This window comes from Phaenicophaeus curvirostris, chromosome Z (genome assembly GCF_032191515.1).
Source record: "Phaenicophaeus curvirostris isolate KB17595 chromosome Z, BPBGC_Pcur_1.0, whole genome shotgun sequence".
NCBI lineage: Eukaryota > Metazoa > Chordata > Aves > Cuculiformes > Cuculidae > Phaenicophaeus > Phaenicophaeus curvirostris.
Window position 1 is genome coordinate 3904668 of NC_091431.1, and position 17455 is coordinate 3922122.

Genomic DNA, 17455 nt, shown 5'->3' on the forward strand with positions numbered 1-17455 from the left:
TCCTTATATCCCACCTGAATGTTTAGTTTAAAACCGCTGCCCCTGTCCTGTTACTACAAACCCTGCTAAAAAGTCTCTCTCCATCTTTCTTGTAAGCCCCCTTTAAGCACTGAAAGGCCACAATAAGGTCTCCTTGGAGCATTCTTTTCTCCAAGCTGAACAACCCGAACTCTTTCAGATTTGCCTATAGCAGAGGTGTTCAAGCTACCTGATTATTTTTGCAGCCCTCCTCTGGACCCACTTCAACAGGTCCGTGCCTTTCTTGTACCGAGGATTCCAGTGCAGTACTCCAGGTAGGGTCTCACCAGAGAAGAGCAGAGAGGCAGAATCATCTCACTCAACCTGTTGGTCACACTTCCTTTTTATATAGCCCAGGGTTCAATTCACTTTCTGGACTCCAAGTGCACATTGTCAGCTCATGTCCAAGTCTTTTCATGCACCACAATGCCCAAGTCCTTTTCATCTGGGTTGCTCTCAAGCCATTTATTCCCAAGTCTGCACAGATACCAGATGTTACCCTGCGCTAAGTGCAGGACTTCGTGCCAGGCCTTGTAGAACTTTGTAAGGTTCACATTGGTCCCCATTCCCAAGGTTGTCAAGGTCTCTCTGGATGGCATCCCATCTCTCTAGCAAATCAATTTCACCACCGAGCTTGGTGTCACCTACAAACTTGCTGAGGGTCCACTCAATCCCACTATGTCATTGGTGAAGACATTAAATAGTTTTAATCCCAGCCCAGACCCCTAAGGGAGACTTCATTATAAAGCCAACACACAAAAGTATTTATGTTCCAGGCACACTCATATCATACTCTATTCACATTACTTTCTTACAAAATCTAGCAGAAACATGTTGGAGATAGGTGACACGAAGGAGGACAAACAGGAAACTCCCAGGGAATGACAGTGAGAAATAACAGACTACATATCTTAAAATGAAACTAGGAAAGACCACACTGTCCTTTTGTATTTCTCATAATAAAAAACAGGGCATACAATAAAATAAAAATATAACGGATATACTGTTTTTAAAAAATATCAATACATACAACTTTTCCCTCAAGTGGTAGAAAATCAGATATCAGGCAACTACACAGACTGAAATCTCCAGGTTCATTAAGCAGGATATTTCACAACAGCTAAACAATCACCTTTCAGGATATAAGACAGCTTCTAAGTCATGAGTTAAGGCAGAAGTTTTCATCAAAGACGTTAGCTAGAGGATTCCACACCTCTATGCTTCCATCCAAGGTGTCAAAGACAGGATACACAATGAACAGGTTTTATGACACAGTACAGTAACTGCTACGGTTCTGGAATCTGAATCACTAACAAAACTTCAAGGTACATTTGACAAAAAAAGGCATCACTGTGAATGCAACTGCAGCCATACACAGAGCATGAATTAATCAAGTCTTAAAAAAATCCAACCATCCAAACACATAATAAAAATATCCAAACTCCTCACCAAAGAGCAGTCCTCAAAAATGTCTTTTTTTTTGACAAAAAAAAAAGCAAATGTCAATCCTGTCTTCAAGAATGAGGACTCAGGGAAATAATGGCCAATCAGCCTCACCTCAGTCCCTGGGAAGGTGACAACTAGTTCTGGAAATCATTTCCAGGCACATTAAGAACAAGAAGGTGACTTGAAGTAGTCAGCACGGATTCACAAGGGGGAAGTCATGCTTGACTGACTTAAGAAAACTTCTACAATGAAATGACTGGCTTCGTAGAGAGGGTGGGAGCAGAGGATAGAGTCTGCCTTGACTTCAGGGAGACCTTTGGTACCATGTCATGCAAGATCCTCATAGAGAAGCTGCTGATGTACGCTGATGATGCAGACAGAAAGGTGGATTGAAAATTGGTTGAATGACCAGGCCCAGAGGGTGGTGATCAGTGGCACAAAGTCTAGTTGGAAGCCAGTAACTGGCAGTGTACCCCAGGGGCAAATACAGCGTCCAATCCTATTGAATGTCTTCATTAATGATATAGATGATGAGGCACAGTGCACCTTCAGCAAGTTTGTAGAAGACACAAAACTGGGAGGAATGACTGATCCACCACAAGATTGTGCTGCCATCCAGATGGACATGGACAGGCTTGGAAAGTGGGGTAACAGGAACCTCAGGAAGTTCAGTGAGGGAAAATACAAAATACGGCATCTAGGGAAGAACAACCCCAGGCATCGGTACATGCTGGGGGCCACCCAGCTGGAAAGCAGGCTTGGACATCAAGTTGAGCATGAGCCAGCAATATGACCTTGTAGCAGAGAAAGCTAATGATACCTACGGCTGAATTAGGTCACCTGCAGCAAGCTGAGGCAGATGACCCTTCCCTTCTACTTAGCAACAGTAAGGCCACATCCATAGTACTATTCTGGGGTCTTCAGTTCAAGAGAGATGGACATACTGGAGAGAGTCCAGATAAAGGGTCACTAACATAAAGAAAGAACTAGAACACCTCATGTATGAGGAAAGGCTGAGAGAGCTGGAACCATTTAGCCTGAAAAGAGGGACCAGAGGGATCTCATCAGTGCATACAAATACGCAAAGGAAGGGTGCAAGGAGGACAGAGACAGGCTCTTCTCAGTGGCACCCAGTGACAGGACAACAGGTAACAGGCACAAACTGACACACAGGAGGCTCTGTCTAAACATAGGAAAACAGCTGCACACTTCGAGGGTGACCAAGCATTGGCACCAGGGAAGGTGGTGGGGTCTCCACCCTTTGTGATGTTCAAACGCTGTCTGGACACAGTCCTGGGCATCTAACTCTAGGTGGCCCTGGGTGAGCAGAGAGGCTGGATCAGAAGTCCTCCAGAGGTCCCTTCCAATCTCAACCATTCTGTAATTAAGTTGCTGACAATTAAGACAGCAGAACAGTCATATTCTTTTTATGTACCTAATATTGCTTCTGTAAGAAAAATGAACAGCAGAACACCTCCTTTTACAAAGAACATACTTAATGTAATGTCTAAATCAATGTAAAAACCTAACTTGTAAATCTAATCTAAAAAGCTAACATTCTGGTCTAAGTATTTTTCAGGATTCTAACTTTTTTAACTTCAATTTGAGATGTCAATGAAAGTTTACAGCAAGTTGGCTACTATAACAATGAATCACAAGTACAAGAACTGCAAGTATGTGCTGATACACAATTACTTACAGAATACAGAGGGAAATAATGAAGGAATCATGCAGTCACCTACTGCATTCAGAGAACATTACAAGGAGATCCATGAGAATATAAGCAGATGGCAAGTTCTTCCATTATCCCATGCAGCTTTTAAAATATTTTACCTCTGTTTGCCATGTTAGCAGAATAAATACTTTATTTAGCAATTAGTTCTGTGAATGGAATCTTTGGATTAAGGAAATGTCCTCTTGAAGTTTGAGTTTTACACTCAACTGAAGTCTACAGGATTAAGATGTTTTCAAAACAAGCTAAGAAAGTAAATTCAAGTTCAAACTCAAATTACACCTTAAAATCAACAATCACTTTCAAACCGATAATAAACTTGTCATCTAGGATAGGAAAAGGAAAGAAAAAAAAGAGGGTGAAATGCTGCTTTAAGCATACGTATAGGCACACACCTATATTTAAACCTGCTTTCATGCTATAAAGCAAGTAAGTTGCACTATGATTTTTTGCAGTTGCTTTTCTGAAAGCTTAATTATAAACTAAAGTTTAAAACTTCTTTATGTGGGATGTAATATACTGGTAAAATACAATTCCATTATATGAGATCACGGTGAAATCACAAAGTATCTCCAAAACTGTAACATATATCACAAGTCCTGTGCATTGCAGGGCTCACTAAACTGCAGACAATAAACAGGTCAATGCCATCCCCAAACTAGAACACAGAAGGACCACAGGTTTGTATGGTGCAATCTCCACATAAAATAAGATCAAAGGTGTTTTTACAAGTTCCTCATACACTGAAAACTCAGCAGTAAAACATGTATTAGTGTAGAGTCTGCCTGAAGAAAATTCTCGAGACAGCTGCTTTGCAGGGGGTATCATGAGAATTGCCTTCCATTCTGCACACATATGCTGTACTCTGAAAATTTAGCCTTATAATATTCCATGATTTCACTTGTTTTTTAAATTACTCGCCTCCTTCAATGGACAGTCATGCTTGCCTATATACTCAGAGTATCACTGATGTTTAAACTTTGGGACTTGTATGCTTGGTATTGGTAAATATTATCTCAAAAAGAAGTCCAAAATGTCTCACTCAACTCCATTTTTTATTGCATACTTACATTTTCAGTCATTTACCAGGTTAAATTAATGAGTTACTATAATTCCGCTTATGAAAATTCTGCAAGTTTTGTATTTTAAATTATGCAGTTTTACAAAGGATCAAGTTTAAACACTTCAGAAAAAGTCCTCTGTGACGCCATTCTGAACGTCCTTAGTCTACTCCACAGACATATCCTGTCTTCAAAGAATGAGTACATGACACTTAAATAAAATTCTAGGGTTTAGGTGTAAACCTGCTGATATAAATTGTGTTGTTCTCTTTCTGTCAGTGTATCGTGTATATCTTATAAATAAAAATTATTTTCTACATATATTTTCCTAATCAAATCATAAAGTAACAAACTGAAACTTTTCCCAACAAGATATATAGCAATGACAAAAATAAAGCAGGAATAACTGAGTCAGTGTTCCACAATCCTTTTGAATCATTTGATCCTGGCTGACACTGTGTTCTGTATGCATCATCTTCTAATGCAGCTGAAGGCTTATTATGAATCAAGAGAAAGGTGTTATTACACCTTCTCACAGACGCAGACATTTATACCTAAAGACACAATGATACTTCCACAGCATGTACCTAGGTTTTAACAGGCACATATGAAGCAAGGTTATTATGCCATCATAGAAAAGTATCTCAAAATCATAGTGAACATCTCAGAAAATGCAGCAGCTTACAAAATTAAAGATGGCAGGAGTTCAGATACATTTTCTGCACAGAGAATCAATAGACCGATGCACTAAAGCCATGAGCTAAACCACTACACGTGCTGATAAGCACATTTTACCCTCACTATATCATAAAGTATATTCCCAAAAATCTCAAAAAATGGTATGTAGGTTGCATTCCTTAACATTGCTAATAGAGCACATACAGTCAGATTCCAACTGTTAAAGCAGCTCAGTTAACACATAGCATCTCTTTGAGACAGCTGGAACTCCACTGCCAAAATCACATTTATCTACTACCCAATAACAACCCTTTTTATTTTCCAGTACCTTGGCTTGTCACAAACATTGTGTCTTTGTTTAAACTCCTTGCTTTAAAACAAGTGTACACAGCTTTATCCTCTCTTAGAAAACAAACAAACAAAACATTACCTTCTGAGGGGTCAAAACCCTCTGCCTGAACTTTTCAATCGTATCTTGCCCCGCGGCAGCCCATGCACTGGCAAATGCTTCAGTTTTGTCTTCATCCAGGTGAATGCTTTGCAGTTGTTGCTGCAATGAAGCAGGCTTCAAATTATGATAGACTGCCTGTTAAAAAGAAAAATAACTGCTGTTGTCAAGTATGCCTCTACAAGTTGTGACAGATTCGTTCTGCCATAGATGGCCACCATGTTCACACAAGATTTTTACTAGCAACTCTCTGTGGGACTGCAAGCACCCTGTTTGTCTTAGCCCTCTGACTGAGAAGATAGAAAAGTGTAACTATCTCAACTGTAACTCAGAATGCAATATTACGAATGACTCAAAAATAGACAAACTATGAAAAAATGCATATACAAGCCAAAATTGAGCATGTTTCCACAGCACGTAGCATTACTATCACTCAGAAAAAAACCTGGGCTTTGAAGTCAATTGTGATTATGAATCATAGAATGGTTTGGGTTGGATGCAACCTGTAGAACAACCAATTTCCCTGGACCTGCTGGTCACACTGTTTCTGATCCAAGCCAAGATGCCATTGGCCTTCTTGGCCACCTGGGCCACTGCTGGCTCATGTTCAGTCACTGTCAACCAACACCCCCCAGGTCCCTCTCCTCCAGGCAGTTTCCAGCCAGACTTCTCCTAGTCTGTAGCTGCACAGGGTTGTTGTGCCCCAAGTGCAGGACTTGGCACCTGGCCTTGTTGAACCTACTTTGCGCAACTTAAGCAGTGTTCAAAAATGCCATCTAATATTGTCCCTACTGGAATTTAAAAAAATGCACAACTGGCTTGCTTACAATGAATACAAGGAAAGACTAAACTTCATGATTATCATCAACACATCTCTCACAGTCATATAGACCTCAATTCCATCTCCTATATTTAGGAAACTCATTCCCCAAATGCAATGAGTCCAATCCAAATCAGGAAGCCATGAAAACAAAAGCAACAAAATCACACCTCCAAAATATACATAGTACACTACAGATTCAAGTTAAAAGGAATTAATAGAAACATGTTTTTTACATTTTTTAAATCTACAATTGGATAAAAAAATCAAGTCATAAGGATAGAAACAAGGTACCTGTTCCAAAATGAATGATATTGTTTCAATAACTAGATGAAGGTCCTGCTTTTCCAATGAAAAAGCTATTTGAAGCTTTTCTTCCTCCTCTTCACTGAAGCTACTTTCAGCCTGAAGCACAAAAAAAAGTTAGTCCTAACATTGCATCTAGCGACCCAGAAGATACCTCTCAAAACAAAACCATTCTCCCCGTTTTTATAAGCATAGTGGCTGTCCATTTGTTTCTAAATAAAAACAACAAATTAAAGTTCTTTTCCAACAGAAAAATGCAATGTATTTCTTCTCAATGAAAACAAAAATTAAAAGACAATAGTATCATTTGAGAGCTTACCAAAATTATTTGAAATACATACCAAGAAAATGCACCTAAGAGACACAAAGAAATATATTTCTTTCAACTATCTGATCATCTCCAGCAATCTTTTATAAATAAAAATAAAAGCAAAGTATGAAGTGCACTACGTGAATCAGATCCCAAAGGAAACAGGAGGCAATACAGTAGTGAAGTTAGTTATGTATCCTTCTGGCAGACTGCATACTCTTCTGAAAACCACCCATGATGTTATAAAGGAAATAAAGACCTAGTTTATGCTGATTGTGAAAGTCAGATTTGAATCTACAGCCTAATGCATTACTGAAGACTACTGAGAATATGCTGTACTTTCAAAACACACTGGTATTATTTATTACACTACAGCAAATTAAACAGTAATTTAAATGCAGATATTGCCATCTTCTAAAACGCAATTACTAACAAATCTATGCTACAGACTATCAAAACACCATGTTTAGACCACTTAGTAATTCAAAACTGCAAAGCTACAAAAAAAAAACTAACTGAGCTGTCGGAACAACAAAAATGAGGCGATTACACAAATACTTCATTGACCACAATGTCTGTAATATGTGAATCCGAACAGAAACATTATTTGAATCATTAGCTGTCAGAAGGAAATGCAGTGCTCTAAGTATCTATTTTGTTAAGGCAAATAAATTTATTTAAAGTTCCCAGTGACTGAACGTGCCTTAGAGTCAGCTATGTAGGAAAGGACAGCTCTTACAAAAAAAAAGTTGATGACACTTTCCAGTCACCAAGGACTTAATATCTATACAAAACAACTGAGAAAACCTTCTGCAATAACAGCAGCATCCAAGCCAGTAATTTTGGTAGGAATAAAATTAGCAACTGAATCAAATAATTAAAACAAACCTTATAGTCTCAGAATTATGACCTTTAATATATTTCTGTTTTCTAGCCATGCTGCTCCTAACAGCAATATTTAAATATTTGGTGTGTATATGTAAGTGTAAAGAAAACAAATTCTGCATTACTTTTTCTATTATTAAAAACACAAAACAAAGGAATGAACAAAATCTGATACTGAAAGATAAAGAAACTGAACAACACAATTCTTTTTTTAGCACTTGTCTTTCATTTTCCCCTGCAATATGTAGTGTCACAGTTATATTTAGCCTGCATTTGAGTTTTTGGCAGTGTGTGATGAAACTGACTACCGATTTTATTTCTTTATTATTTACTGAGCAAATAAAAAAAAGCCAAACCTTCATACAGATGACAAAAATATTCATTAAAAGTTATGGATTTCATTTTTAACCTCAGTTCTACAGATGGCTTTGGTCAAGGTTGTATATTAGGTAAAGGTACTTCGCTCAGCAGGTGTGGAGCAGTGGAACAGCTGCCAGGGAAGTATTTACAGTGCTAAGCCCAACAATATTCCAGAAGCATTTGGATAACACCCTCAGACACGTGGTGTGAACATTGGGGTTGCCCTGTGCAGGGAGAGGAGTTGGACTGGATGATCCTTGTGGGTCCCTTCCAACACAGGACATCGAAGAATGGTTTGGAAGGGACCATCAAGGACATCTAGTCGAACATCCCCCTGCAGGAGCACGGACGTCTACAACTCAATCAGGTTCCTCAAAGCCCCATCAGCAACCTAATGTTTCCAGGGATGGGGCATGTACCACCTCTCTGGACAACCTAAGATTCTGACATACAGAAATAAGGGGGCTATATGCATTTAGTCTTTTCCTTGTGAGGGGAAGAGCAGTGCTTGCACAAAAAGCCAAAGAATGTGCCTCTCCTCAGAGACACCAGCACCTGGAGATCATGGAAGTGGGCTGTAACAGGCATTACTGGCTCCCACACCATCCACCTTCTTCCACCCATTAACAGTTCTCATTTCAATAACCTGAAACAGTTCACAGACTCATAGAATGGTTTGGGCTAGAAGAAACCTTAAAGCCCATCCAGTCCCATCCCCTGCCATGGGCAGGGACACCTCCCACCAAACAAGGCTGCTCAAAGCCTCATCCAACCTGGCCTTGAACCTCCAGGGATGGGGCAGCTACAACTTCCCTGGGCAACCTGGGCCAGGGCCTCACCACTCTCATCACAAACAATTTCTTCCTAATGTCTAGTCTAAATCTTAGCCCTTCCAATTTAAAGCCATTTCCCCTCATCCTATGACTACTCCCTTGTAGGGGTTCCGAACAATTAGTGATGAGTGAAATTAAGACCAAAAGGTGGTTTTTTTTAAAAAAACCATGGAAGTAATTATCCCTTAGCCAAACAAGGCATCATGTCCCAAGCAAAGGGGCTCTGCAGCAGTTGGGCTGTGGAGGGTCAGAGCTCTTTCGGACTTGGCTCTGCTCCCACCACATCCCACAGGTTGCACAGGAGAGGTGTGGGACCCTCACCCCATACCTGTGGCTCCACCTGGCAAAGCCTCCTTGCTTCACCCCTCACCCCTGCCCTGGTGGGCAGTGCTACCAGCTGAATGCACCCTCTGTGGGCTCCTTCACCCCAGCCCACCAACCTTCAGATGCAGTTTCTGCAGGAGACGGGAGAGAAGCCGTGGGAACCGTCCTGGATCCATAGCATTGAGCAGCGACACAGCCCTGCGGATGCTGTGGGGAAGGAGAGAGGTTGGTAAAGGGCGATGCAGATGTGGATGCAGATCTGAACCCAGGACCTGAAACTGGACCTGGTCCCAGGCAGGACCAGGACCCAGACTCAGGACCCAGGCCAGGATTTGGATCCTGGACTTGGGACCTGACCCAGGACTTGGATCCTGACCCAGAATCCAAAGTGGGACCCCGAGTCAGACCCAGGACCAGGATCTGGCACCTGGACCCAAGACCTAAGACCTGGACTCAGGTTCCTGACCCAGAATCTGGGACCCAGCACAAAATCCTGACCCAGGACCCAGAACCTAGATCTGGGCCCAAGACTTTGACCCTGGTCTTGATCCAGCACCCACATCAAGACCAAGGAGCCCAGCCCTAGCCCCAGATCTGGACACCAGACCTGGATTTGAACCTAGGTCCAGACTCGGATCCCAAGCTAAGATCCATATCCAGACCCGGGACCTGGAACCAGGACCCAGAACCCACACGCAGTATCCAGACCCCTGGATCCAGATCCCGGAGCAGGATCCAGACCTCAGACTCCACACCAGGACCCAGGATGTGATTCCAGACCCAGGACGTGGACCCACATCCCAACCCAGGACCCGGCACTCAGAATCTGGACCATAGCCAGGATTCAGACCAGGACCCAGAATCCAGACCAGGACCCAGGCCCGCACCCAGACCCCAACCCAGGACTCAGAACCAGGACCCGGAACCCAACTCCAGGCCCAGAACCGGGATCCTGGACCCAGGGGCAGACCCTGGATGCAGGACCCAAACCCGACACAGGACCCAGGTCCAGACCGAGACCCGGTCCCGGGCCCAGCCGAGCCGCGCGGCAGAAAGGCCGGTACCGGTCACTTTCCGGCACCAGGGGCGCCGCCATCTTTGCCGCCGCAGCCCCGCCCGCCCGACGGCAGCGCGGAGGGGACAACCGCCGCCGCTCCGCCCCGCCCCCCCCCCCCCCCCCCCCCTTCCCCGCTTCCCGCGGGAGCGACACCCCGGCTCTGTCTGCCCGGGCTGGTGGGTGTCCTCTTGACATCCTCGTCTCTGAGTTGAAGAATCATAGAACCATGCAATCGTCAGGTTGGAAAAGACCCATCAGATCATCGAGTCCAACCATTCCCATCAATCACTAACCCATGTCCCTCAGCGCCTCATCCACCCGGCCCTTAAACACCTCCAGGGAAGGGGACTCAACCCCCTCCCTGGGCAGCCTCTGCCAGGGACCAATCACCCTTTCTGGGAAAAAGATATTCCTAAACCTCCCCTGGTGGAGCTTGAGGCCATTCCCTCTCGTCCTGTCCCCTGTCACTTGGGAGAAGAGCCCAGCTCCCTCCTCTCCACAACCTCCTTTCAGGTAGTTGTAGAGAACAATGAGGTCTCCCGTCAGCCTCCTCTTCTCCAGGCTAAACACCCCCAGCTCTCTCAGCCGTTCCTCATAAGGCCTGTTCTCCAGCCCCCTCACCAGCTTTGTTGCTCTTCTCTGGACTCGTTCCAGAGCCTCAACATCCTTCTTGTGGTGAGGGGCCCAGAACTGAACACAGGATTCGAGGAGCGGTCTCACCAGTGCCGAGTCTAGAGGGAGAATAACCTCCCTGGACCTGCTGGTCACGCCGTTTCTGATCCAAGCCAAGATGCCATTGGCCTTCTTGGCCACCTGGGCCACTGCTGGCTCATGTTCAGTCGGCTTCATGTTCGGAGAAGACTCTGAGGTGACCTTAGAGCAGCTTTCCAGTACCTGAAGGGGCTAAAAAAAGAGCTGGAAAGGCTCTTGATCAGGGAGTGCAGGGGAAAAGGTTTCAGACTGAAAGAAGGAGATTAAGATGAGATCTTAGGAAGAATTTTCCTGTGAGAATGGTGAGGCACTGACACAGGTTGTCTAGAGAAGCCGTGGCTGCCCCATCCAAGAAGGTGTTCAGAGCGAGGTTGTATGGGGCTTTGAGCAGCCTGATCCAATGGGAGGTGTCCCTGCACATGGCAGGGTGGTTGGAACTGGATGGCTTTTAATGTCCCCTCCAACCCAAACCATTCTATGATCTTATGAAGTTGAAAAAAGGCTGAAATATAATGGGACGAGCAAACAGAAGAACGGGCAGCACGACTGAGCATGGGCCAGGAGTGCCCTAGCAGCCAAGAGGGCAGCTTCCAGCACAGCATTGCCAGCCAGTTGATGGAGGTGATTGTCCTGCTCCACTTTGCACTGGTGCAACTCCACCTTGGGTACTGGGTGTAGTTTTGGGCCCCACAGTACAAAAATGATCTAAAGCTACTGGAGAATCTCCAGAGGAGGCTACAAAGTTGGTGAAGGGTTTAGAGGCGAAGCCGTATGAGTAGTGGCTAAAGTCACTTGATTTGTTCAACCTGGAGAAGAGGAGAGTGACAGGAGACCTCATCGCAGTCTACAGCTTCCTCACAGTGGGAGGAAGAGGAGAATTCTCTCTGGTGACCAATGATAGGACCCACAGGAATAGCAGGGAGATGCACCAGAGTTAGGTTAGGTTGGGTATTAGGAAGAGATTCTTCACCCAGAGGGTGGTGGAGCACTAGAACAGCTCCCCGGGGAAGCAGTCATGGCACCAAGCCTGACAATATTCCAGAAGCATTTGGACAACACCATCAGACACACATAATGCAGTGTGTTAGCAGTTGACTGATGGGTTGGGCACAAAGGGTCACAGTACATGGCATTGCATTGGGCTGGTGATCAGTCACTAGTGGGATTCCACAGGGATCCATCGTTGGGCTAGGACTCTTTAACGGCTTCATAAATGACCCATCCAACTCAGGACATTCTATGATTCTCTGTGTGGTAATAAACCATGGTAGGCTCAAGAGAAAGGTGGGAAAAGGCTGGAAATTTTTGAGGTACTGTAAAGAAATGTTTAATAAGCTGGAAACTTGCCACGGTGGAAGTGAGGGGAATTTGGTCTTTAACTTCAACAGGACCAGGATTTCAACCAGGACGTTTCAAAATACAATGTGTTCTTAAACAGACTCAGCCTTAACAACCAACTTCAGGAAAAGTGACAAACCTGGCCGTACTACAGTGGGAATTTTAAAGCAAAGAATTCCTGGCTGAGACTTTTAACAACACTCCTACTATACCTCTTCCCAGAAGTTGGGCTCACAGTCACTGTTATGAAAGGCAGCTACGTATTTCAAGCCATTGTTCTGGGCTGAAATAAAATTACATTCAGCGATTTCATCTGTTTTTCTGCAGTCTTATAAAACAGGAAAATACAATATTCTTGAAAGAAATTTATTTGGCTGGAAAAGAAAAGCCCCTCCATGCTGAAACAATGTAACTTCTTGTTCTAGGAAATCTCCCTTGAGAGCAGAACTTTATAAAGTTTCTTTAGTCAAAATGAGCACGGGCGACTGGAAGTCTAGACAATTGCTTACTTATTTAAAAAAGTTCCAGCTGATACAGGTACTGGATGCACCACTCAGGTTTTCTGCCAATTCTTTGGTTTTATAATCAGGTGGACCTATGTTAGAATGTTTTCTTTCATGCTTTGCTGCATCAAATGAATATTCAAAAGAACAGTCAAAACAATGAACATTAAAGACTCAGCTGGACAGGATCCTGAGTAACCTCTTCCAGCTGGACCTGCTTCACGCAGGAGGTTTGACTTGAGACCTCTGGAGGTTTCTTCTGCCCTGCATCATTCTGTGTTATTGAAAACCTCACTGAAGAAAGACATTTAGACCATTTAGCTGCTAATTAAAGTTAGAAACCTTACTGCCTTACAACAGTCTTGAAAATCTCAGCCCCTCCTACTTTGCATTTCCAGAAACTGAACGACGTATTCTGCTCTTTCGCAAGACCAAGCAATACTTTGTGTTATTTGATTATGGTTTGTTTTACAGACTTTGCTCACCACCCAGGTCTTCAGTTAGAAATCATTTAAGCTCTGCTTTTTAAAGTACTTCCATGTTTACCAGGCAAAACTGATTATGTAGAGTATGAAAAGGATGTATAGTTAGGAATTTTGGAATACTTTCTATAGAAGGTTATTTAAGCACTGTAATAAATTGTATGAAAATCTGCAGAATCTCCTTCATTAGAGGTTTTATAGCACAAAGAGACAAATACCAGTCATGAAAAATCATAGAATCACAGAATCATAGAATAGTTTGTATTAGAAGGGACCTTAAAGATCATCCAGTTCCAACCCCCCTGCGATGGACAGGGACACCTCCCACCAGACCAGGCTGCCCAGGGACCATCCAGCCTGGCCTTGAACCCCTCCAGGGATGGGGCAGCCACAACTTCCCTAGGCAAGCTGTGCTAGTGCCTCATCACTCTCATGATGAAGAAATTCCTCGTTCTGTCTAGTCTAAATCTGCCTCTGTCCTGTTTATAGCCATTGCCCCTAGTCCTATCACTCCATGCCCTTGGTAAATGTCCCTCCCAGCTCTCTTGTAGCCCCCTTTTAGGTGCTGGTAGTTTGCTATAAGATCTCCTTAGAGCCTGCTCTTCTCCAGCCCAACTCTCTCAGCCTGTCCTCCTACAGGAGGTGCTCCAGCCCTCTGATCATGCTTGTAGCCCTCCTCTGGACCTGTTCCAACACTTCCAGATCTTTCTTATGTTGAAGATTCCAGAACTGGACACAACTCCAGGTGGGGTCTCCCAAGCAGAGGGGCAGAATCCCCTCCCTCGCCCTGCTGGCCATGCTGCTTTGGATGCAGCCCAGGACAAGGTTTGCCTGGGCTGTGAGTGCACATTGCTGGCACGTGTCGAGCTTCTACTCTTGGGCAGTAAACGTGTAGAAAGTGAGTAAAGCTGATCTAGCATTGAGGACTACAGGCTTTCAGGATCCTGTCAGGACCTGTCTTCTTTGCATGTATTGTTTTCTCTGTTTGATTTGCTCCTCTGATCCACTTTTTATTCCATAGCCTCTTACTTGCAATGCCGTTCCCTTGACACTCAAGACTTTCCATTTTCTGTCATATTCATCTCTGTTATTTTTCCTTACTTCTTGAGGTACACACAAAAGAACATGCTGAACTCCTTCAAGATCTGATGTATACAATGTACCTGACACTACTTATAGACTAAATAATTGTCCTACAGCTCAACGAAAATAAATCAGTAATGTTTCACATAAATTTTCACTTGCAACTTGCTGAAGCAATTGACGTTAGCAAACTATAAGTTGGTGAGGCAGGGACTGAATAGTGCCTTTTACCTAGTATTAAATAGCTTGACTTCTGAAATCTTATTGAAAAAAATCCCTCATTTATTTATACTGTGTTTTAATTGTTTTAGATAAATCACATCTATCAGAAATAAACACTCTTCTGTTGCTGTTTGTGACTATTACCGTTACGAAACCATCTGCCAGTCTTTCTGTGGCATTATTTGTGTTCTGCTGAATGAGTAATCCCATTAAAATCACCAGAACTACTTGGATTCTGCTTGGAATGAGTAAGGGGAGGGGAATTCTAGTTTATTGGTTCTGTATGCTGCTTTATTGTTTGCTATTTTTGTACTTATGTGTGAACGTTCACTATTGCGTCTAGTCATGTGAAGAGAGTCAGATTATTTGGATGACGCAGTATTTCACAATGGAAATTGGGGATGCATAGCCAGCTCCTTTATTCTAAAGCATCTATGAGTATACGAGAGATTCAACTGTGGACAACAGACCTTAATTTGTTTAATTACAACACAAACAGTTATGACCCTGTAAGGGACCAACATTCATATTCTTGCACCTGATGGGAGGGTGGGAGCAGGTCAGTACTATGCAGGGCCAGGCCAATGGAGAAAAGACGTCTTACTCTCTGCAAATGATAGATCAGAAAATCTGTCTGCATTCATAGCAAAATTACAAATTAGGGCTAATGAGATCCAAGTATCCCACTCTAAATAAAGTTCAAAGTTACTGTTAGCTCAGACTTGGTATATCTCTTTTCCAACCACAATGGGTTGAAATAAAATAGTCCATTGCATAATCATGCATGATTTATTTTAAAATGTTTTAATATTATGAACAATGCATCAAAGGAGAATCTACTATCAATATTGCTGTCACTAGCTAAGAAACTGAATGGCTGCAGCATCTGTAATGAATTTGGTGCAAATATTTATCTAAGGCATATTTAAATATTTACCCAAAAAGCATCAGTCAGTATTTCTTTAGCCAAGCTTCTCTGCCTCTCCCACTGAAGTGAATCAATTATTTGCTCTACTCTGCTGTGGAGGTATATAAAGTTCAGTTGTGCTATTATAGGAGATATTAAAATGATTATAAAAATTGCCTGGAAAAGAGTTTGATATGTGTTATTTTTCTTTTCTTTTTTTAGTGCTTTTCTGTGTATCAATCACAGAGGCTGGAAAATATTAACTGTGGAGTTCTTACCTCAGCAGATGCTGGTGCATAATAGTGTAAGTTCAATAACAGCACAGATTTACTTTTCTCTAAATGATGTGATGGGATTGAATGGCACCTTGCCAAATGTAGAAGTTAATTTTAAGCCAAGAGGAACAGTTCAGTGGTCTGAGGTTGGAAGTATCTAGACTTTCTGGAACCACAAATCTGACTTCTCCAAGGGCCAACTGCCCTTCATAATTTTTAAAGTACTGTAGGTAAACTGAATACCATGCAGCTTACTGCGTTTGCCTAACGTTAAGTCTCCATGTGGACAGGAATCCCATAACACTTTTCATACAAAGTTTGGGAACTTATTTAGGGGAAAGAATATCTCCATTTTTTTGCCTCTTGTTTTACAAAGCTCTGATTTATTGTATTCCTAGTCTCTTTCAGAGGTGCTATGTTATATACGAAACTGTAGGTGAGTAATCATGAAAGGATTTCTATAAATAATTCTAAGTTTTCACTGTGAAGCTTTGCATGAAGGATTTGCAGACACTGATAAAGAAAAATAGCATAGTTTTGCCCATTTACTAGCATGGAAGCAGAGGCAAACAGGGGAGTGGTGGCCTTGCTACAGCTGACTAGCTAGCCATCTTCATGTCACAGTGCTGCCTGCTTTTTCAAAGCTCCTATGTCTTAGAATCATGGAATCATAGAATTCCATGTTTGGAAAAGACCTTTGGGATCATTGAGTCCAACCGTACCTATCCACTAATAAACCATATCCTTGAGCATCTCATCTACCTGTATTTTAAACACCTCCGGGGATGGTGACTCAACCACCTACCTGGGCAGCCTCTGCCAGAGCCTGAGAGCCCTTTCAAGAGAAGGAATTTATCCTAGTATCTAATCTAAACTTCCTCTCATCCTATCACTTGTTACCTGAGAGAAGAGATCAACACACACCTTGCTACAACCTCCTTTCAGGTAGTTGTAGAGAGCAATGAGGTCTCCCCTCAGCCTATTTTTCTCCAGGCTGAACAACCCCAGTTCCCTCAGCTGCTCCAGCCCCTTCACCAGCTTTGTTGCCCTTCTCTGGACAAGCTCCAGCCCCTCAGTGTCCTTGTAGTGAGGGGCCCAAAACTGAGCCCAGGATTGGAGGTGCAGCCTCACCAGTGCTGAGTACAGGGGCAGAATCACTTCCCCAGTCCTGCTGGCCACACCGTTTCTAACACACTTTGGGGTGCTGTTGGCTTTCTTGTTCATCTGGGCCACTGCTGGCTCGTATTCAGCCAGCTGTTCACCAATGCCTGCAGATCCTTTTTGTCTGGGCAGCTTTCCAGCCGCTCTTCCCCAGGCCTGTAGCGCTGCACGGGATTTGTGTGTCCCAAGTGCAGGACTCTGCACTTCGCCTTGTTAAACCTCATCCCGTTGGTCTCAGCCCATGGATTGAGCCTGTCCAGATCCCTCTGTAGAGCTTCCACCCAACTTAATGTCATGCACAAACTTGCTGAGGGTGCACTCAATCCCTTCATCCAGGTCATTGATGAAGACATTGAACAGGGTTGGACCCAGCACTGAGCCCTGGGGACACCACTTGTGACCAGCTTCCAGCTGGAATTAACTCCATTCACCGTCACTCTTTGAGTCCAGCCATCCAGGCAGTTTTTAATCCAGCAGAGGCTGCGCCTGTCCAGG

The 17455-nt window shown here is 43.3% G+C and overlaps 1 protein-coding gene across 3 annotated transcripts in view; it reads right to left on the bottom strand.

The window, feature by feature from the left end:
* The window catches only part of COMMD10 (COMM domain containing 10), a 117589-nt gene extending 107202 nt beyond the window's left edge, over positions 1 to 10387 (bottom strand). For all 3 annotated transcript variants that reach the window (XM_069880600.1, XM_069880599.1, XM_069880601.1), the window contains exons 1-4: positions 10286 to 10387; positions 9338 to 9428; positions 6498 to 6608; positions 5366 to 5521 (exon numbers count right to left, since the gene is read on the bottom strand). In XM_069880600.1, the coding sequence (XP_069736701.1) occupies positions 5366 to 5521; positions 6498 to 6608; positions 9338 to 9428; positions 10286 to 10317 (390 nt within the window). In that variant the 5' untranslated portion in view covers positions 10318 to 10387. The remainder of the gene's footprint in view (positions 1 to 5365; positions 5522 to 6497; positions 6609 to 9337; positions 9429 to 10285) is intronic.
* Between the last annotated feature and the right edge of the window lie 7068 nt (positions 10388 to 17455).